The 23392-nt window shown below is 37.3% G+C and overlaps 1 protein-coding gene across 9 annotated transcripts in view; it reads left to right on the plus strand.

Moving 5' to 3' along the window:
• The window catches only part of NR2C2 (nuclear receptor subfamily 2 group C member 2), a 66019-nt gene that overhangs the window by 16425 nt on the left and 26202 nt on the right, over positions 1–23392 (plus strand). For 7 of the 9 annotated variants that reach the window (XR_004001145.1, XM_030568228.1, XM_030568235.1 and 4 more), the window contains 5 exons: positions 10939–11049; positions 15271–15471; positions 17925–18027; positions 19509–19688; positions 22373–22520. Coding sequence is in view for 8 of the 9 variants with exons in the window: in XM_030568228.1 (XP_030424088.1) it covers positions 10939–11049; positions 15271–15471; positions 17925–18027; positions 19509–19688; positions 22373–22520 (743 nt within the window). In the remaining variant the exon portion in view is untranslated. Of the gene's footprint in view, positions 1–8483; positions 9020–9584; positions 9649–10938; positions 11050–15270; positions 15472–17924; positions 18028–19508; positions 19689–22372; positions 22521–23392 lie in introns of those variants that run through there. The other 2 variants (XM_030568234.1, XM_030568230.1) reach the window with 2 other exon arrangements.

Raw genomic sequence — 23392 nt, forward strand, 5'->3', positions numbered from 1 at the left:
GTCATGATTACCTTATATGAACGTTCCTAATATGTAGTGGGAAGGGGACGGGGGAGAAAGATTAAAATCCTTTCTTTAGTATTTTACATTGTGTATATTGTGTGCAGATTTGGTAGTCCCATCTCAAAAAAGATACGTTAGAATGGAAAAGGTACAGAGAAGAGCAGCAAAAATTATTAAGGGTATGGAACAGCTTCCGTATGAGGAGAGATGAAAAAGCCTGGGACTTTTCAGCTTGGAAAAGAGATTACTAAGAGGGGATATGATAGAGATCTATAAAATCTTGACTGCTGTGGAGAAAGAGATTTATGGAAATATTTTTTACTGCTTCACATAACACATGAATTTGGGGTTACCCAATGAAATTAATAGGCAGCAGGTTTACAACAAACAAAAGAAACACTTCTTCACACAACGCACAGTCTACCTGTGGAACTTGTTGCTTGGGGATGTTGTGAAGGCCAAAACAATAACAGGGTTTAGAAAAGAACTAGATAAATTCATGGAGGATAGGTTCATCAATGGCTATTAGCTGGGATGGGCAGGAATGGAACACCATGCTCTGAGTGTCCCTAGACTCTGTTTGCCAGAAGCTGGGAATGGACGACAGGAGGATAGGTCACTTAATGATTGCCGGTTCTGTTCATTCCCTCTGAAGCACCTGCCATCGGTCACTGTCGGAAGACAATATATACAGGGCTAGATGGACAATTGGTCTGACCCACTATGGCCATGCTTATGCACCCAATGAATTCAGTTTATGGACTCAATCATTGAAACAGGGGGTGGGAGGTACATAATTTAGTCCATCATCAGACCAGTGTAGGATTATGCCTTATTTGTAGGTTTTAATAGAGCATTGTGCAGTCTAGATTTAAATGACAAAGGTGACTTGATAAATTAAATAATACTGATTGTGAAACAGTAATCTTGGGTATTACATATGAAAAATTAAGGTAGGTGTTTGAGGTATTCTAAACATTATTTATGTTTTGAACACATTTAATGCTTGTCTCTTTTCAAATAAGTCCTGTATAATATATATACATTTGTTGTGGACAGTAGATGTAGGAGTATTTCTCATATTCCCAAACCATGACACTTTAAATCTCATCCTCCTTTTGTTGTAAGGAAAGGAGGAATAATTGCCATACGCAGACATGTTTGTTAGTTTGAGGCTGAGGCTGCTGTTTATCTAAGTTCTCTCAACAGAGGCTAGAGTTGACATATAATCATGTCTTATGAAATCATGCATGGCTTGCTATTGTAGCTATATATCAAAAAGAAAACCAATATACTGATTAATTCTGCTTCGAAAATTTTTCTAAGTTGTGCTCAGTAAGCCTTTAATGTAGTAAATTATGTACTTTTCTTACTATAACCTTCCTATTGTATTTTTTAGGAACCTGTCACCTAGGAATGCAAAAGACAAACATAGTTATGTAAAGAATTCACAGTTTCCAAGAAGTTTCCATTTTTTTTCTGTGTTAAGTTTATGAAGGAAGTTGTTGAGAGAGGAAGGTGGGTTTATCAAAAAGATGGGACTACAATTGTGATCTGAACACAGTTAGACTTGGTTGCACAGCTGGCATCCTGCTTTGAGGGCACTTTGCCCCTCATGCTGCATTTGACATTTCCAACCTTTTTACAAAGATCCAGAATGGTCTTTTCACAGCAGTGAGAAGAGAAAAATATTTTTTATCCCTATGGAGTTGGGTTGGATTCCAACTGGTGACCTGCAGTTGAAAGGCATCTGCCAGTCAGACATCATAAAACTATCTACACAACACTTCCCTTAGCAAGGTAGACATGTTAAGGCCCAGTTCAACATGGTATTTAAGTATGCATCAGATTTTAAGCACATGAGTATTACAATTGACTACAGTAGAACTACTTGCATGCATAAATTTAGGCATGTATTTAAATACCTTTCTGAATCTGGACATAGATCTGTTGACTAAATATTGCTGTTGGATCTGTGTTGCAAATATGCACCTATAGTGAGTAAGGAGAAATTATTCTATAGATGTTGCCTATAATTTTTAACCTTTCCAAATAAATAATGTTACACAGTACATAAATTGTATCTTCAGTATTTTCTCGCTATTGTGAAAAGGGCCTAATTTTAACAGTAAGCTCATTTCAATACTCAGGTTAGGAGTCCTTGAAGTTGAAATGACATATTAGTTTTACTTAAAGTCAGGTAAGTCATGTATTTGTTACATAAGCTTGAGTAATGGAAATTCACTGTAATGAAATTCATTGTCATAAAACTTTTCAAAGATTTCAGCTTCCCCTCCCCAAGTGTAGTTGATATTATGAGGGGAAAAAAATTTCCTCCTTGCTGATATTTAAAAAAAATTATATTATTAATAGGGTGGTGTTGCATTAATTTGCCAGATTTCACTGTAGTCTGATCCAAATGTTTTGTCAGGGAATTAAAATAATGAATCATAACTTTCTCACATGCATCATGTATTTAATATAGTAAGTCTAATATGTAATAAGACTGATTACATTACTACATGTGTGAGGGGCACACAGGAATTTAGAGAAGCCGATGCTCCTTTAAATACATTAGCTTAATGAACTGTAAAGATAAAGATGCTCCACGGGGAACATGGTGGTTTTCCTTTTCCATTTACTGATTTGAAAATAATTCAAGAGCAGGGCAAACTCTTTTCTCAGAGAATTCTCTTTTGCTGCCTTATGGAGAGGTAGCAGGTTTGGGGACTGAGGAAGAGAAACAGGGGAGAAAGCTTTGTAACCTGGGTACATCTTCCCCCAGATGAAATTAATCGTATTATTAGACAAACTGCTTCAGCAGCTGGCAAAACAGCAGGAACACGTCGATTCTGCTTCCTTGGTTACAGGGAGTGATAGTACACTTGACCTTCAGAGAAGCAGGGTCACAGAGAGGGCATTTTTAAACAATTCTGTCTGGTTTCAGTGATTGGAATCTTCGCTAATAGAACCTGGATGCAAATTCTGTGAATAGATTGTAATTGACCTCTGTATTCTTGTTGGATTGTTTTGGCCTGAGAGGTTTGCTGAGGAAAAATGTAAAAAAGCTGCAGGAAGGATTTGACACTGTGAGTACTAGAGTCTGTACAAAATATAGCTAGGGAGCACCAGGAAGCAAACAATACAAAGGTTATTGAAGCAGATTTTCTGTCTTCCTTTGAACTATGTATATTCATTAATTTTGCTTAAAGAAATCTATTTTTGAAAAGGCCTTTTATTTAGCAAATGGATTAATTTCAGAGCAAATGTTAGTTAAAATATTTAATGATTACTTTTAAATACTTATTGATTAAACACGTTTAAAATTGAGTATGTTGAAGTTTCTTACAACTTAAGGCCTGTTTTGTTTATGTTATCATCTACTGATAGACTTCTAATTAGTTGATAATTTTTCTTTTAAAATGACAAAAATTAGAAGTCCTTGATTTTTTTAAACTCATTTTCATTCTTTGTCTAATAGATTATACCTACCGTACTTAAAGTTGGTGGATTAGATTTTTGCTTACAGTTTATACAGCTTCCACTGTGGCTGCTTTAAACATGTAGTACAAGTTCCACAGTGTGTGATGTCTTTTGCACTATAAATTTGAATAGTGAATGCTAGTTATGATCTCACATCTTAAAAATAAACTTAATATCAAGAAAAACTGTTATTTGTCTCAAATAAATATTCACAGACCTTTTTTGTTGAGAATATTTTTCTCATATAAGCTGAATTCTACTTACAGCCAAATATGGTAGAAAAAACATTTTTGCGTAATAGCCATATGAAGAGAAGCTGGACAGTTTCTGATAGTAACATTACTTAAATCCATTAAAAAAAGTTATATATTTTTAGAGTTGTATTTTTTTCAATTAGATATTTAAAACTTGTATAGTTATAACTAATTGGTTAGGGTGGTAACACAGCATTTTAGTGTTATACATTCTAATTCTTTGTATGTGTGTGGTAATGGTTAGGGGAGAAACTAAGCTTTGCTATAGGAAGTTGCTGGATCTTTTCTCAATCCTACAATTTGATTATTTCAGAAAAACTAACCTTTCGTGCTTCTGATTCTCTAGTACACATGCTGTTCTGCTGTCAACCATTAACATTTCATTGAAATGAGTGGAATGGTAAGAGGTGTCTGGTATATTCCGTAGCACAGCAAGTGTGTTCTGTAAATGCACCTGAAATGTTCAGCAGTTGAGGCATATAAAATGATCATTATTTCATATGGCATCATATAGATGAGCCTTAAGAAGCTGTACATTAATAAGGACATAAAGAGAATCCTAAAATATAAGATACACATTCAGACAGCAATTAAGTAAACAAAATATGCAATATACCGTTTATTGATACAGCATAAGCTTTTGGGACCAAATAGTGTTTTGTTTTTCAGGTTAATCAATTTAGGTGCATAAATATTTTTCAGTTTCTGAAGAAAAATGAAAATGACACATCAATATATCACTTATGCAATGGTTCTCAAAATGTGGTCCACCAGTGGTCTACAGAACCCTTATAGGTGGACACCTAGCTGATCATATTGTACTAGCTTTCTCCTTGTTACCATCTGTTGAATTTTCTTTAAAATAGTTAAAAATAATTCCCATAAATACTCACTAATGTTGCTTTTTCATATAAACAATCCCACAGGCAAATTATGTGTTGATGGTGAATAGGTGAGATGGTCTGCTATGCACTATACAATACAGAACACGAAGACTGACCCTGCCCCAAAGAGTTTACAGGGTCCTGTTTGCATAGTGACATTATTTCATGCATGCCTCTGCAAATCCCCATATGTCAGGGCAAGAGTAGACTCCAGGTGCTTTTGTGGTCTAAGATAATTAAAATACTTCAAAAAAGATTAGCCTTCCACAGGTGAGGATGAAACAGCTAAAAGATCCTAACAACTAAAAATTAGGTCTTTTAAAATGTGTGGATCTCAGTTAATGACTTGGCACACAGGATAAGGAAATTACAATTAAATTAGATCTTCCAGTAGCCTTCTGATACTAACAGTTAATTGTTTGTTGGTCAGACATCTTGTTTTCAGCTATAGGATATACTATATCTGCCAGTGATTGAGAGATCCTACTAATTGTATTCAACTTCCTGCAATTTTGTGCCATTGGAATCTGTGTACACCTCTACCTTGATATAACGCTGTCCTCTGGAGCCAAAAAATCTTACCACGTTATAGGTGAAACCGCGTTAAATCGAACTTGATTTGATCCGCCATAGCACGCAGCCCCTCCTCCCCCCCAGCGCTGCTTTACCGCTTTATATCCGAATTTGTGTTCTATCGGATGGTGTTATAACAGAGTAAAGGTGTATGTATGTATGAAAGATAATTATGTGAGGTACTGTCTTGCTCTTTCATGATTTAGTTTATTGGATTTGACTTCCACACTACACAGTATTACCTAGCACTGCAAGCACGAAAGAGTGAAACTGCATGATTCAGTTAATAATGTTTATTTTAACAGGTTTGTCTCTGAGATATTATACAGTAATCTCTGACTTGTGCCTTAAGTTCTTCTCTTTTGTTTAAATCATAGAGTAGCTAAGCTAATTCTTTGTGTTAACCACAAAAAGTCACAGAAGGTTAAGACTTTCTATACAAACTTAGTTTATGACTAGGTGCATAGTAAACTGTTCTCCAGCAATGCAAACTTTGATCAACAGGTACTTCTGAGATTGCTTGGTAAAATTTGTAAGCTTGCTGCTTTTGGACCTGTCATCATCACTTAAATTGAATAGATTCATATATTTCAGTTTGGAAAATCAATGGTTTTATCTCTAAATAAGATTATTCAGCGAGATAGTGAATCCAAGAACAAGTCCCAAAACTACTAAAATAGTGTTTAATTATCCTCTTGAAGATTTCCAGAAAAGACATTTCCACTCAGCATTGCTAATATGAAGCCATTAGGGTCAGTCATGCACTGTAAATACAGAATTACAGACTCTTACATCAGGACAATATAAATGTGTGTTTAAAGACTATTTAAGAAACCCCATAATTTATAGAATTTTGTTAGAAGAAGGGACGGACTGACATATGATTCTGAGTTAATCAACACTTCAAAATGTATGTGATAATGTTTGTGACAGGTGTTATTTAATATCGGGATCGACTTAACTAAGAATCTCAAGCTTTAAATTAATTAAGATGAAAGAACAGCTATCAGAAGGGCAGAGTTGTGGCCAGTTGTGCCTCAGCTGGTTTATAATAAATAGATATGGCAGAAACTGGAATCTTCTGTAACCCTTATTTAAGTTAAGTATGAGGTACTTATTATGGTTGTCTGTCTTGTCTATTTCTATGGCCCATATCACCTTAGTATCTGAGTTCCCTAACTGACTGTTTAATTTGTAGATTAAAGGGGATTTTTAAAAATAAATTGTCATTTTGTATCATCTGTAATAATAATGTACAGTATTAGTTATTCAAATTATGCCATGTATATAAAATATATTGTCAGTTTTTCTACAAAAAGATAAAATGAATCAATAATAATTACTCTCAAGAAAGCATGTGACTGAAAAAAGTAACCATGTTGCAGACTATTGATTTGACAGATTGTAATGACACCTCTGGAGCTACTACATTCTGTTGCATAAATATTTATTAACTAATTATAATTATATTAATTTATCTTGAGAAGTTGTTGCAATGTGAAATATGAAAGCAGTGGCCTCACATCTATATCAAATCTATATGTTAACGATATTTTAAGATTTTTTTGGTGAAAAATATTGTTGCACATTCATGATATGTGATTTTCTAATCAAATTTTCACCGTTGTTTTAAATTTTCTGAGAATAGGCAAAGGCATTTGTCCACATCATGAATTATTGACCTGCAAAATTTAAATGTAAAATAGAGCCATTTTTAGTGAATGCAGCAGAAATAAGTATATTTAATGTTTGTACTAAAATTTTCTATAATTTGAAACTAGCTAAAGGAATTTTTAAAATTTTTTACTTAAAGTATTTTAACCTGAAATATTTTACATTATCTGTAAGCCAAGGGATTCAATCCTGCAAGCCATCCAAGTGTAGAATTCCCATTGATTTCAGGTGGCATCATTTGTGTGGAAGGTTTGTAGAGCCAGGTCCTGAATTATATACAGTATATATAATAGATACACAATGGCTGTGAATGTTATTTGGGCTTAAACACAAATAGGCTTGAAAATGTTTCTACAGCATCTTCCAAATAGTGAGGAATTATATACTAGGCCCAGTTCATATTTAGATATAAATAAGCCAAGTAAGATTAAGTAAGATGGTTTTTAAAAGGCCCTGGTGGTCCCTAGAACTGAAGCAAATCTTAACAAAAACAAACAGTGTTGGATGGCTCTGGGGATTAGTAATGGCATACAGCACTTTTTATCTGTAAAAAGAACAGGATTCTTGTGGCACCTTAGAGACTAACAAATTTATTTCAGCATAAGCTTTCGTGGGCTACAACTCACTTCTTCGGATGCATAGAATGGAACACACAGACAGGAGATATTTATACATACAGAGAACATGAAACGGTGGAAGTATGCATATCAACAGGAAGAGTCTAATCAATTGAGATGAGCTATCATCAGCAGGAGAAAAAAAAGTTGGAAGTGATAATTGAGATGACCCATACAAGGTGTGAGGAGAACTTAACATAGGGAAATAGATTCAATTAGTGTAATGACCCAACCATTTCCAGTCTCTGTTTAAACGTAAGTTAATTGTATCTAATTTGCATATTAATTCGAGTTCAGCAGTCTCTCTTTGGAGTCTGTTTTTGAAGTTTTTTTGTTGCAAAATTGCCACCTTCAAGTCTGTCACTGAGTGGTTAGAGAGGTTGAAGTGTTATTCCACTGGTTTTTGAATGTTATGATTCCTGATGTCAGATTTGTGTCATAACATTCAAAAACCAGTGGGAGAACTGGGTGCCACAAGTACTCCTGTTCTATTTGCGGATACAGACTAACACGGCTGCTACTCTGAAACCTTTTATCTGTAAGTTGATTGTGACTGAGCCCTCGTCCAGACTAACCCGCGGCATCGGCGGGTTAAAATCGATTGCTCGGGGATCGATATATCGCGTCTAGTCTGGACGCGGTGTATCGATCCCCGAGCGCGCTTACATCGATTCCGGAACTCCATCAATCCGAACGGAGTTCCGGAATCGACACGGAGAGCCGCGGACATCGATGCAGCGCCGTCCAGACTGGTGAGTACCTCGATTTTAGAAATTCGACTTCAGCTACGTTATTCTCGTAGCTGAAGTTGCGTATCTAAAATCGATTTTAATTCCTAGTCTGGACGTGGCCTCTAAGTCATTACCATCAGATAGCCTCTTAAGTGGCCGTTGTGAAATCCATTTGGAGGCCTTTGTCTGTTTCCTTGTGGGAAAATGTCTACCTCAAATAACCAACAATCAAAATCAGTACTGATTGTTTCCTCTTGTTGGCAGTTGCATCAACAAGGGTGAAGACTGAATAGGACATGGAGACTGAACTTTCCTGTTGTGATGGTTCCTCCGAGTTGGGGTTTAATCACAATCGACCGAGTTGTACATGTGCAAATTTGCATTGCCTGTGCTGTATAAGTTCTGTGGACTAATAGAAGTCTTCAAGATTGTCAAGCCAACATCTTTCATTCAGTCTTACTTCAGTTAAAGCCCTCATCCTCAAAATCTTCTATGGGACATTCTGCCACCAACATCCTAAATCCTACATATCCTTCTGAGAGTCATCTAGAGTATATCTAGAGTCTTCCAGGGATGGAGACAGCTGCACTTCATAAGCATCCATGGGGCATCCTTCAACCTCAAACAACTGTATTTAAAATCAATTTCTGCTCTGAAAATTAACTGTAAATATAGCACTTGTTATGAAACTGATCTGCTTCCTGCATGTATCCAGAGTCAGATCTGCTTACTAACGTGACAAAATGGACTTATGCTGCATTTTACACCTGTTAGTCCTGTAGCAGGGCCAATGCAGACAGGTATTGTAGAGGGAAATGGTATCTGTTTGTTTTCGCACACCAACAGAATTGTTAACTGAATTCCAATTGGAGGGTCAATTTTTACCCTCCGTTACATCTGTGAAATCCTCACTGAGGATCATAGTAATTAAATATTTAACTAAGGAGATAAATTGGCTGCCTAATGTTAATTTCTGGTGATGATATGCAGGAAGGTGGGTCTAAGTCTGCAGCACCGATAATTAGTTAAAAAAACAGCTTTTTACACTTGCATATTGAGCAAACAATAAAATTCAAACTTCACTAAGCCATTTTTGTAGAATTGCTTATCCAAACACTACTGTACTGTAAATAAATGTCTAAATAACACTCACTGCAGTTGAAAATTGCTCTCACAACAGCTTGGAAAATGAGGCTGCCACTTATTCCAAGGAGGCTGCATAGTTTAACTAGATATTATGAGAGACTTTGGATTGACTACATAAGATCAGGGAAATAAAAGGGGTGAATGCCAGTTTGGGCAGATTCAAGGCGTATGGACTGCCCCAGAACATTCTCCTTTACCCCTAAATACCTTTTTATTTAGGTCCAGGCTGAGAGTCAAGACACCTCTTGGCTCCCAAGGATATTTTGGAGCTACATAACAAAAGGTAGGATGGAGGAATGGAATCTGAGACAGAAAGGTCTTTCTTTTCCATCTCCAACACTGGAGAGGGTGGCTTTAAAAGCATGGTCTAGTGCAGTGGTTCTTAAACATTTGTATTGCTGACCCCTTTCACATAGCAAGCCTCTGAGTGCAACCCTTCCCCTCCTTATAAATTAAAAACCCTTTCAAATATATTTAACACCATTATAAATACTGGATGCAAAGCAGGGTTTGGGGTGGAGGCTGACAGCTTGTGACCCCCCATGTAATAACCTCGTGACCCCCTGAGGGGTCCCGACCCCAGTTTGAGAACCCCTGGTCTAGTGGATAGAGCAGTGGTCTCAAAACTCTGCACTCTGCAGGTCACTAACCTCTGTATGCCCAGCTTTCACCATCTGTAAAATAAAAGTAACAATACTTGCCTATCTCCAAAGGGTTAATGTAGGATCATAGCCAATACTTTCAAGCTTGTTTGCCTAAAATTAAGCATCTAAATCCATATTCAGATACCTAACTAAAAGCCTTAAATTTATTAGATGCTGAGCACTCAGCCATTCCCACTGAAATCAATGGGAGAGTCAGGCACTCAGGCTTCTGGAAAATAGGCCACTTTTAGTTAGGGACCTGAGTATTGATTAAGGGGTCTAATTTTTGGCAAACAAGTCTGAACATTTTGGACTTCATTGTTCATAAAACATTTTAAGATCCTCAGATGAAAGGTGATATATTAGTACAAAATATCATTACTAATATGCTGAAAAGCTTTATTTTAAAAAGAAGCAAAAAAAGATTTATCAAGTAAGTAACTGGACGTTGAAAAAATATGTTTTTTTCATTTCAGTAATAGTGACCACACTGTTTAAGTTGTATTCCTCTTCTGAGAAGCGTGATCAAGTAATATTATACCTAGACTTGGAAAGATTAGATTTTTACTGGCAACTATCAGTAAACATCAGTTTCACACAGTACACATACAAACCAATGAAAAAAATTTCAATTGATATTAAGAGAAACTTACTGATAGACAAAGTAAGAAAAATGCTGCTTGACAACTTAATAGTTTGATTTAAGGGTATTATTTTACATTGTATATGTTGACATATGAAGTTGACAATTTCTGTTTTAGTGGTTATACAGCTTTAACTTTTTGACTCTCAGCATCTATTGTCATAAAATAATTGACCTGCCCATAATTTCCTGCAATCCATGATGGAGTTGTATAATGTTTAAGATAAAAAATGTCCACTATGTTATAACAGTACATGAAGTGAAATTTCTATCTTGTTATTTACAGGTACAGACTGTTCAGACATCATTATCTGAATCTCCAGTGATGACCAGCCCCTCTCAACGTATCCAGATTATCTCTACAGACTCTTCTGTAGCTTCACCACAGCGCATTCAGGTAAAATCTTTAATTTAAATAACTCAGTCAATGGGGCCCTTATTATGAGAGCAAACATCATTCAACTATTGTCCAGTACATAGCCATGTACAATATGTTTGAAAACTATAGTGAGCTGTTGTTTTTAATGTACCAGATATCACAGAGGTCCTTTCAGTGATTAGAATTCAAAATGACCTCTACAAAATTGAGAATTGGTATGCATTTAGCAAAATGAAATTCAGTAAAGATCAAGTGCAAATTACTTCACTTAGGAAGGAAAAGTCAAATGCACAATTACAAAATGGGGAACAACTAGGTATGTGATAATACTGATGAAAAGGATCTGGAGGTTATAATGGATCACAGATTGAGTGTAGTGTCAGAGGGGTAGCCGTGTTAGTCTGGATCTGTAAAAGCAGCGGAGTCCTGTGGCACCTTATAGACTAATATGCATCCGATGAAGTGGGTATTCACCCACGAAAGCTCATGCTCCAAAACATCTGTTAGTCTATAAGGTGCCACAGGACTCTGCTGCTTTTACAGATTGAGTATAAGTCAACAATGTGATGCACTTGAGAAAAAGGCTAATATTCTGGGAAGTATTAACAAGAGTGTTGTATGTAAGACATAGGAGGTAATTGTCCTGTTCTACTCAGCACTGGTGATGCCTCAGCTGGAGTAACACATCCAGTTCTAGGTGCTACATTTTAGGAAAGATGTGGAGAAATTGGGGAAAGTCTAGAGGAGAGCAACAAAACTGATTAAAAAGTTTAGAAACCTGACCTGTTTGGAAACATTAAAAAAAACTGGCAATTATTTAGACTTGAGAAAAGAAGACTATGGGGGGACCCGATAACAGACTTCAAAAATGTTAAAGGCTGTTATAAAGAGTACTGTGATCAATTGCTCTCCATGATCACTGATGGAAGACAAGAAATAATGAGTTTTATCTTCAGCAAAGGATATATAGGTTAGATATTAGGAAAAACTTTTCAAGTAAAAGAGTAGTTAAGGTCTGAAACAGGCTTCCAAGAGAGGTTGTGGAATCCCCGTCTTTACGAGTTTTTCAGAATAGATTGAACAAACAGTCTAGGTCTGGGATGGTCTGGGTTTACTTGGTCCTGCCCCATTGCAGAGCATAGTACTTGATGTCTTCTTAAGGTCCCTTCCAGCCCTACATTTCTAGATTCTGTGATTGTCATTTGTAGATAGGCACTGAGAGTTGTCCTGTGGTGTGTGTGTGTGTGTGTGTGTGTGTGTGTGTATAAAATATATATATTTTTTGCCTATATTTTCCCTCTAAATCTAGGAAAGGAAAATTTATGCCTCTTCACTGTCTTAGGGTATGTCTACACTACCTGCCAGATCGGTGGGTAGTGATCGATCTATCTGGGATCGATTTATTGCGTGTAGTGTAGATGCGATATAATCAATCCCCGATCACTCTGCCGTCGACTCTGGAATTCCACTGCGGCGAGAGGCGGAAGCGGAGTTGATGGGGGAGCGGCAGCGATCAACTCGCCGCCGTCCTCACGGCCAGGTAAATTGACCTAAGATACCCCGACTTCAGCTCTGAAGTAGTGTATCTTAGGTTGACCTTCCTCCCCAGTGTAGACCTAGCCTTACTCTCTAGATTCTATCACTATGGAAGGATTCTCCTTTGCAGACACATTTCTGGTTAGGTAACAATAGCAAGAAACCATTTTTATCTAGCAGATCTACAATATTAGCATATATCTCACCACCTCAACATGTTTGACTGAAGAATACTAGGACATTCTGAAGTTCATAGTGCAGCTCCTCCCAGCATAACTTTAGTTATGGCTCACGTGGGCAGAACAATTAATCTTGTTCCTCATATCTCTACTGCTTCTAAAGGAACCACCAGTCCATGCTGTGAGAGAATACTGGAATGGGAAAAGAACAATTCCCATCTCTGTGGAGCAGCAAGATAGCCTAGAGATTTTTTGCCTAGTGAGCTCCTTAATTATCATAATTGGCTGTTCCATATGCTTAGATTTTTTTTTAATGGTGATGATAATATGTTTATTCAATAAAGATTATGTGTTCTGAGATACGAAACTTTATTCACACAAGTGGTCAGATTAGCATAGAAGCCTTAATTGTAAATTAACTACACAAACACAAAATATTTTGAAATTGGTATTTATTTTTAACCAAAATAGAAGAAATCTCAGCTATAGTCATGAGGTGGAATGCTTTTCATTTTCTGTCTCTAGTATTGTGTGCACAACACAAAAAGACAAGCCTGAGCGCTTAAATTCATAACTCTGCTAGACACTAAAAATGATGGACTCAACAGAGACACTGGATTTATGGTTTATTACAACAATCTCTAGCCCACTAACCTCCTCTTTTTGTCCTATGGCTGCAGAGATGTTAACGGGCCACTCTACCTGTAATGGTCCCTTAGAAAATGTGCTAACTACTTATGCTAAACAATCTGTTCCACCTTGCATTTAGCTGTGACACTCAGAGTACTTTCACAGACCCAAAGAAGAGTTTTGTTTGCTCGAAAACTTGTCTCTCTCACCAGCAAAAGTTGGTCCAATAAAAAGATATTACCTGACTCACCTTGCCTCTCTGTCTCTAGTATTGAGGCTAGTTTCACAGTTTACTAATACGTTTCCCTTTTTCAGAATGGATGAGTTTGACCTCATAGAGTTTTCCAAAGTATTTTTACTTTCACTTTTAATTCTTTAAGTGAGGAAACTTTATTATAATGTCAGATTAGATTTTCTGTGTATGTGTACTGGATATGTGCTTGATCATACATAACCTTGTACAATATGTTACATATTTTTCACTTAGGTGAACATAAGAACCTTGGCCATTGTATTTCATTGGTATTCATTTTATACTATCTGGATCACATAAGAACATAAGAATGGCCCTACTGGGTCAGACCAAAGGTCCATCTAGCCCATTATCCTGTCTTCCGCCAGTGGCCAGTGCCAGGTGCCCCAGAGGGAATGTCTAGAACAGATAATCATCAAGTGATCCATCCACTGTTGCTCATTCCCAGCTTCTGGCAAACAGGCCAGAAACACTGTTCCTGCCCATCCTGGTTAACAGCCATTGATGGACCTATCGTCCATGAATTTATCTAGTTCTTTTTTGAACTCTGTTATGGTCTTGACCTTCACAACATCCTCTGGCAAGGAGTTCCACAGGTTGACTGTGCATTGTGTGAAGAAATACGTCCTTTTATTTGTTTTAAACCTGCTGCCTATTAATTTAATTTGGTGACCCCTAGTTCATGTGTTATGAGAAGCAGTAAACAACACTTCCTTATCTATTTTCTCTACACCAGTCATGATTTTATAGACCTCAATCAGATCTCCCCTTAGCCATCTCTTTTCCAAGATGAAAAGTCCCAGTCTTATTAATCTCTCCTCATACGGAAGTCATTTCATACCCTTAATCATTTTTGTTACCCTTTTCTGAACCTTTTCCAAGTCCAATATATTTTTTTTGAGATGGGATGACCACATCTGCACACAGTATTTATATGGATGGATTTATATGGAGGCAACATAATATTTTCTGGCTTATTATCTATCCCTTTCTTAATTATTCCCAGCATTCTATTTGATTTTTTGACTGCTGCTGCACATTGAATGGATGTTTTCAGAGAACTATCGACATTGACACCAAGATCTCTTTCTTGAGTGGTAACAGCTAATTTAGACCCCATCATTTTTTATGTATAGTTGGGATTATGGTATCCAGTGTGCATTACTTTGCATTTATCAACATTAAATTTCATCTGCCATTTTGTTGCTCAGTCACCCACTTTTGAGAAATCCTTTTGTAGCTCTTTACAGTCTGCCTGGGTCTTAACTATCTAAGTAATTTTGTATCATCTGCAAATTTTTGCCACCTCACTGTTTACATATTAGAGAGATTCCTTCTTGACCTGTTTAATGTGATTTACCATAGTCCAGCTACTTCCTCACCTTTCATATCACCAATGCTTCCCATTCCACAAGTACCATTCTCTGCAGAAGCACTATGTATACATAAAGGCCTGATTCCACTGCCTTGCACTTTGTGTCATCATTTACACTTATTTTGCACAAGTATAAATGACTGTAAGTTGCAAGGCAGTGAAGAGCCATTATCAGGTAATAAGATATAATTCTGAGATAGAACCAAAGATTTTAGAATGTTAAATCTTATATTATGCCTTATAAAATCCTTCAACATTTGTTGCAGATTGTGACAGATCAGCAAACAGGACAGAAAATCCAGATAGTTACAGCAGTGGACTCATCAGTGTCTCCGAAGCAACAGTTTATCTTGACCAGTCCAGATGGAACTGGAACAGGAAAGGTGATATTGGCAGCACCTGAAACATCTAATGCCAAGCAACTTATCTTTACTACCACTGACAACATTGTACCAGGCAGAATTCAGGTAAATACAATAATTAAAACAGGCTATCATCCGTCAATTATTGATTTAAATAGATTTAATTGTATGGTTTCAGAGTAGCAACCGTGTTAGTCTGTATCCACAAAAAGAACAGGAGTACTTGTGGCACCTTAGAGACTTATGCTCAAATAAATTTGTTATTGCTCTAAAGTACTCCTGTTCTTTTTATTTAATTGTATAATTGCTCTAACCCCCTAGAAATTTTGATAGTTTTCTAAAAGCTAAACTTTCTGTGTATGTAATTTTGAAGCTGAAAACCTGTTTTGAATCATAATTTTATTTAATGTCTGTATTTAATGGGATGATCTGGGCATTAAAATACAGACAGACCCATAAAAGAAACAAAAATAATCATTTTATATTCAGCACAAAAACAGTGGAAACACTGTACCAAAATAAACAACAATTCCTAGGAGTTAACATGAACTATAAGTGAATATTTAAAGATGAGACCTTGTTTCTTTCCAGTACTACAATAGTCTGCAACATATTATAATACACTGATTCTATGCCCCAGTTAATAAAAGCCAATAAAAGCAAGCACTGTGCTAGTATAACCTGAGTCCTGTATGTGGTTGGAAGTTTAAATTTTTTAAATTAAGAAACATAATTAATTTAAAGCTGTTTTTTAAATGTTTTTTAAAAACTTTGTCAGAGAGATTAATTTTGTCAGGATTAACTTCTTTGTTGATTCCATGAAAAAATTATGAGTTTTATTGGATTATACTCTCTCACTTCCCTCCTTCCACTCTCTCTTCCTTTCCCCTCTCTTCCCTTTTCTTCTCTTTTAGGTTTAATCCTGCCTCTGATTTATTGGTATGGAAAGGGTTAAGGATGGACTATTTTCATCCTGTAGTTTGAACTGAACAGAATTTTATATTATTGCATTATTTAACTTCCTTTCATATAGCACTTTGTCTTGACAAGCATTCTTGTTTATATGTTCGCATCATTGAATGATATCCACAAAGTTCTAAAACAGTGGTGGGCAACCTGTGCACATCACATTAGATCTATTTCATTCACACTCCGTTTAGAGCAGTGGTGGGCAACCTGCGGCCCGCACGCGGCCCGTCAGGGTAATCCACTGGCAGGCCATGAGACAGTTTGTTTACATTGACCATCCGCAGGCACAGCCACCCGCAGCTCCCAGTGACCGTGGTTCACCATTCTTGGCCAATGGGAGCTGCGAGAAGTAGCGCAAGCCACAGGGACATGCTGGCTGCCATTTCCCGCAGCTCTCATTGGCCGGGAACGGCAAACCATGGCTACTGGGAGCTGCAGGTGGCTGTGCCTGTGGACGGTCAATGTAAACAAACTGTCTCACCTCCTGCCAGCGGATTACCCTGACGAGCCGCATGCGGGCCGCAGGTTGCCCACCACTGCTCTAAAAGGAGTGTGAATGAAATAGAGCTAATGTGAGGTGCCCAAAACATTGTGGACCAAGTCTTCAGCTGCTGTAAACCAGCATAGCTCCATTGAAGTCAATAAAGAAATGCTGATTTATGCCAACTGACGATCTGGCCCTCTATTTTTATAGGAACTACAAATCTAGTGGATATACTTTGTTTATGGTGTCTAAAAAGAGGAGTAATAACTTTAAAACAAAACTGAACAGGCTTATATTTTCAAAAGGCTGTGTTCCCTCTTGTGAGCAAAATTTGTGTCCACAAAATTTGTACCTTCTTTTTTTTTGTACTTACACTTTATTGCAGGTATAAGTATTAGCAGTTAGATGTTTAGCTATCTGATTTACAGTGCCAAGTGACCAGTTAGCTATCCAAATGATAATATTTGCTCCTGAGATGAAGTGCATTGTCACACAGTGATCTACCTATGTGAATGGCATCAGAGGCTCAAAATCAGTGAAACAGGAGGAGCAGAAAAAAACACAGATATTATTTTATAATATATAAATTCCTTTTTCTGATTTAGTTTAATCCACTTTGGAAGTTGATTAAGATAAACTGGAAAAAGGCACTCTTATTCCAGAATAAAATTATCTTTATGGGGAAGTTATTTCAGTATAGCTATTACACTTAAGTTATTGCAGAATGAAGAAATTTTTCTATGTAGACAAGCCCCCAGTCTTTGAAGGCTAAAGCAGAAGGTCTCTGCTTAAGATGAGCCCCAATCAGGAATAAATCTTTCAGTTCTGGATCAGGCCTCTGCCTAAGCTAAACTCTCAGACTGGACTCTCTCTTTCCAAACTGCAACAGGCCTCTGCCTAAACCAGGCTTCCAGACTAAATTTATAAAGGTATTTAGGTGCCTAATGGGATTTACAAAAGATTTACAACTTCTATTGCAAGTGCTAACCTGCAAGAGTTAGCAATGCTTAGCCAATCAGTTGATCTGAATATGAAATCTCTTTAGAGCTTGATTTGATGTGATATATCAAAGCAACACCTTAACTGTTCTGGCATTTTGTTTTAGATTGTGACAGACTCTGCTTCAGTGGAACGTTTGTTGGGTAAAGCTGATGTCCAGCGACCACAAGTAGTAGAATATTGTGTTGTTTGTGGAGATAAAGCGTCAGGTAAGCAAATATACTCTTGTAACAGACATGTTACTAGTAAAGATGGAGTGACGATGTGTTTATGTATAGTGAGAATAGCAATTGAGACTCGGTCAAAAGAGGATGAATTTACAGTACAAAAATGTGTTGGCTATAACCACCTATGGCTGCTATACTTGTGGTTTGAACATAATTATGAACAAGTAAGTTAAATGACATGATACTTGACCTCAATTATGGCAAGCTGTGCTTGGTATCACACTAGTTAAACCCTCCTTGAACCAATACTAGTCTGAACTCCAGTACTGCCAAGAAAACGTTCACTTTTGACCCACTAGCAACAACACAATGTGAGGAGTGCAAGTGTCAGGGAGCCAGCTGCAGCATGGTCAGTGTCTTAGCAACACACTAGACACAGCTGATCTTAGTGGAGTAGGGGAGGGGAGAAGATTGATTGCGCTTCTTGATTGGTGCAGGGGAGTAGCTACCTATTATTTAACACAGCAACAGAGCTCGCTGGGTGCTCAACATGTTCCATGTCCACAGTTGTGCAAGTTCCTGCTTCCTACCCAGCCTGCTCTTGTGACTGCTTCAGCCCCTGCCCTTCTGCATCCGTGGCACCCCTGGCTTCCTGACCACAACTCTGGCTCACCCATGGGCTCTAGCATTCAGCTTTTGATTCCGTCACTGTCCATCAGCTCTGCTCTTAACTATGGCCTCAGTGAATCCTGTAATCCTCCTGATCCTTGACTCCAGCTTGGCTCCAGTCTAACCTCCAGGTCTGGCTACCTTCATGGCTCCAAACATTAGGCCTGACCACACACTCCTGTCTCTGAGAGTAAGTTTGGGGTCCAGTGCTCTTTCATTTCCTGGGCAAGCTTGAGCTGAGAGTACAGTGCAGGGAGTTTGCTCAACTGCTCAGTGAGCACTTTCCATCCATTCAACGCACTAAATGAGGTGGGGTCCTGTGAAAAAAGTAGTATGTGATCATGTAATTAAAGGCAGTATCATAATGCATATGCAAAAGGGTCTGAATTAATGTCGCCTAGACAACATTTATTCTGGAATTTCCTATGTTTTGAGTGATTGACTTGCAATTCTAATGTTAATGTTGTTTTTGCATGTAATATCCTTTATATATTTTGTATCCATGCATGTGACTTCATTAGCAATTATGTAGCTACACTGATCGACTCCAAGAGGAACCATTAGTCCTGGGCTGAAGTGAGTGTTCCTATTATACATACTCTTCGTGGATGGTGGGAAATGGGCTGATCCTGGAGGATCTCCTGAAAGAAACGCAAAACAAAACTATGACATCAGACTAGAATAGTGCTTTCACCATCAATGCCTGCAGATATGAGGAATAACCAGGAATATAAAACAAATCAAGGTGTGATTTGTCAATAGGCTCTTCCTGCTATAAATAAAATGTCGGTATTAAAAATATAAATCATTTCCTTGTGATAACTGAGCTGCACATGCATTCCCTTTTCCTTTAGGTCGTCACTATGGCGCTGTCAGTTGCGAGGGATGCAAAGGTTTCTTTAAAAGGAGTGTAAGGAAGAATTTGACCTACAGTTGTCGTAGCAACCAGGACTGTATCATCAATAAACACCATCGGAATCGTTGCCAGTTTTGTAGGCTTAAGAAATGCCTAGAGATGGGCATGAAGATGGAATGTGAGTGTTCATTACCCAAACTGATACTTTGTCTACCAAGTAATAAATATGTAGATGATCGGTACAGTTAAATGTATTTTCAGTTTTCTATCTCTGTCCATGTGAAACACCAAGTTCTAAGTTATCCGCAATACTCTCTTGAATACAGATCAGGAAGTATCTTTGTTAGGAGTTTTTGTCATCCCAAATGTCTGCTTCACATTTTTCTTTTCTAAACCTGTTATTTGGTTACTTTTGTAGAGGAAGTTCAAGCTACAGCGATGAATAATTTGAAATCAATCTCTTACGTGTGATATTATAGCACATCCCCTAAGAAGGGATATATAGAGCCTCACTTTTAGTGCATTTGACAACTACAGTGTTTGTAATGGAGAATGACACTCCTATTTTCTGCCTGTGGCACATGTTTGTGTAGTTTCCTGTGGGTTGTAATGTTTTGGTCTAGTTTTGGTTGTTGGGTTTAGTGTGTGAATGTTGGGTGGTGTTGATGGCTTGTGATATATAGGAGGTCAGACTAGATGATGTACTGGTCCCTTCTGAAACTCTCTGGCCTCATTTTAGAATAACTTCTTCTGTATGGATAGATTTGTTTTGCTGTCAGATTTGAGGTTTATTTCTCCTGTTATAGAATAATGTACCATAAATTGCACTTGGGGCAGATTTCCCATTAAATAAGGCATATTATGTTCTGTGAGATGAGGTGCAATGTTCTCTACCTTTGTGGCATACTATTGCGTAACACTGTACTTACCCCAAATTTGTTTTATTAAAAGAAAAGACATAAAGCTACATTTTATATTCATTGCAAATCTTATTCCAATACCTTCTTTACAAGTTTGGGATTATTTTATTGTGAATATTAAATTATTTAACTCTAAAGGACCTGGAGTCAAAGGCTGTCATCAAAGAGTATACAATGCAGCTTAAGAGGGAGGTACAAAGATGTCTTTAAGACATCTTTGTTTTCTCTTGGTCCTGGGCTAGTTGTGTGCCAATCTCCCCCTCCATGTAAATTAGAACAGTCAGAAAACTGCTCTGAATTTCTCTGCCTGCCAGTGGGCCTAAAGGGCTGTTACACCATCTGGGATCTCTGGGGCACAGAGAAGCACCAGCCACTGCCTTATCACTGGCAATGCCCTCTGTCACTGGCAATGCCAGACATTGGTGGCAGAGAAGCTATTATGCTAGCTATACACCATAACAGGATCCTTCTACCTTGGGATGGGCCTCCCATGGCCAGCTGTGCCAGCTATAGGGCTCTTTTGAGCTGGCAGTTTAAAATGTCCCAATGCCACTTTCAGTGGCAAACTGCAGATGCTGCTGCATTTCTAGACGTTGATCCAGGGTCCATTACAATCAGTTGAAAAGATTCCCATTGATTTCAGTGAACAGTGGATCAGGCTTCTGGTTAATAAATGTGAATTATTTGCACTGGCAATCATTTGAACTTAATCCAATGTTAATAAACAATACAGCAAATCCTTTCTATACAAGGTACAGTATTTATGTCATGTTCATAACCTAGTTTCTGGGCCTTATGATTGCTAACAAACATTAGGATAATTTTCTCTCCGTCCCCAGTCAGTGGGGAATTTTTTTTTTATTTCTAAATTTTATTTTTGTTAAGGTGGGAAGGCTGGTTGGAGGTGAGTTAGATTCATGAGGCCACGAAGAAGAACTGCTTTATAGCTGATTGCTGTATGAATGTATGACTGGTACAATAATACTAGAGTAATGCTCTGTACTTATATAATGCTTTATATTTCATATTGTGCACTATCTGTATGTATAGTGTTGTACAAATATTACTAATTCTCACAACACCCTTGCGAAGAAGATTAGTTTTAATATCCCAATTTTTGAGAAAATGTTTCAAATGAGCACCATGTAGTTAAATGACTTGCCCAAAGCCACACTGCAAATTAGTGGCAGGAGTTCCTGGCTGCCAGTCCCATGCATAGTCCACTCAACTATGATGACCCAATATTACAGGGGAATAATTTTCATTTTCTTTAAAATCAAAACATTAATGTTGTTTTCTGATTCTTTTGCTTGAGAGTCATCCATATCCCTTTTAGAACCTTGAACAATAAGCCTTTTTCCCTGCACTTTAAAAGGGGGGTATTTTTAATCCTGGAGAGATTTTTTTAGGAGCCCACTAGACCATCTTAACTGGCTAGATGTGTGCATTATCTTTAAATCATTTACAGATCCACTGTGCCTAGACAGTAAATGTTTTTCTGCCATATAGCAGTGCAAACATTTCCTCTTAGTCTGCCTACTATGAATTTTAGCATTGATTTTTTAAATAAAATGTTCAAGAAATATCATTGGTCTAAAATCTACATATTCCTTTCCTCAAAATCGTAGTGTGAAAACGTTTCTTCCTGAATGCTTACTTGGTTAAATGCAGAGCAGTAGCAAGCTCTGACCCTAATCCCACAAAACACTTAAGACTATGATTAGTCCCACTGATTTCTTATTTAATAAACATGTGATTAAGTGCATTGCAACACGGGGGCCTATGTCTCTTCAGTTATCATACTGAATTTCCAATATTGCATTGAACTGAAATGAACCAACACATTTCATGCAAACTGAAATCCTGCTTTAAGATTTTCCTTTACTTTAGTTTTTGGATGAATTATTTCCTTTCAAATCTATATTTTTCTATTCTGATGAAGCTGTTCAGAGTGAAAGAAAGCCCTTTGATGTGCAACGGGAGAAACCAACCAACTGTGCAGCTTCAACTGAAAAAATCTATATCAGGAAAGACCTAAGAAGCCCTCTCATAGCAACACCAACATTTGTAGCAGATAAAGATGGTGCCCGGTAAGTTTTTAGGTGTTAAATGGGTCTGTTTAAGATGCCTTTAGACAAGAGTCTTGTGGAGTCAGTTTTATAACCAATGGACTCCAGGGGGATGTAGGATCAGGCCCCAAAAGTATGGCCTCTTTTTAATTCTAGAATGGAAGTTTCCTCTTACATGATGGTGGTTATTCTTTGAGGGTTCAGATATCTCCAAACAAATGGGCATGGAAATACATTTGGATACAATAGTAATGAATACTATATAGCCTAACATAGATAGAAAATAGCTATCTAGTTTAAAGGCCGTGTTTTCAAAAGTAGACACAATTGTATGCACAATTTTTTCTGGTACAAGTTTTGTGTGTTCTAGAGCACAATTAATATGTGCAGATAGTATTTGCAATAAGAATTGAGGCATTTAGGAGTCTGAATATTTGATGCACATATGCAATGACTTCAAAAAAAAATGCCATAGCAGTTTGGAAGGCTGGACTGGAAACTCCTTTGAAAATTTGCTGCTAAATATTTTCATTTGTGTTATGTGTGAAACTAAGTGTCTGATAAATACTGCGGTCAAACACATTTTGCTCTTTTATATTTTTTTTTTGTGGCACATGCAAGATATGTTCTCCTTCACAACTCTAATAACCACATTATAATCAATAGGTATTATTGTTAATATCATGTATCTGTTATTTATATAGAACCATACGTTTCCATGACATAACACAGTTGAATAATGCACGACAAGTTCCTGCCTCAGGGAGTTTACCATTTCAGTGCCAGGCCCTGAGATGATAAACTCCCTGAGGCCTGAATCTGTCATGCATTATTCATCTATATCAGGGGTCGGCAACCTTTCAGAAGTGGTATGCCGAGTCTTTATTCATTCA

The sequence above is a fragment of the Gopherus evgoodei genome, chromosome 7 (assembly GCF_007399415.2).
Source record: "Gopherus evgoodei ecotype Sinaloan lineage chromosome 7, rGopEvg1_v1.p, whole genome shotgun sequence".
NCBI classification, from domain to species: Eukaryota; Metazoa; Chordata; order Testudines; family Testudinidae; genus Gopherus; species Gopherus evgoodei.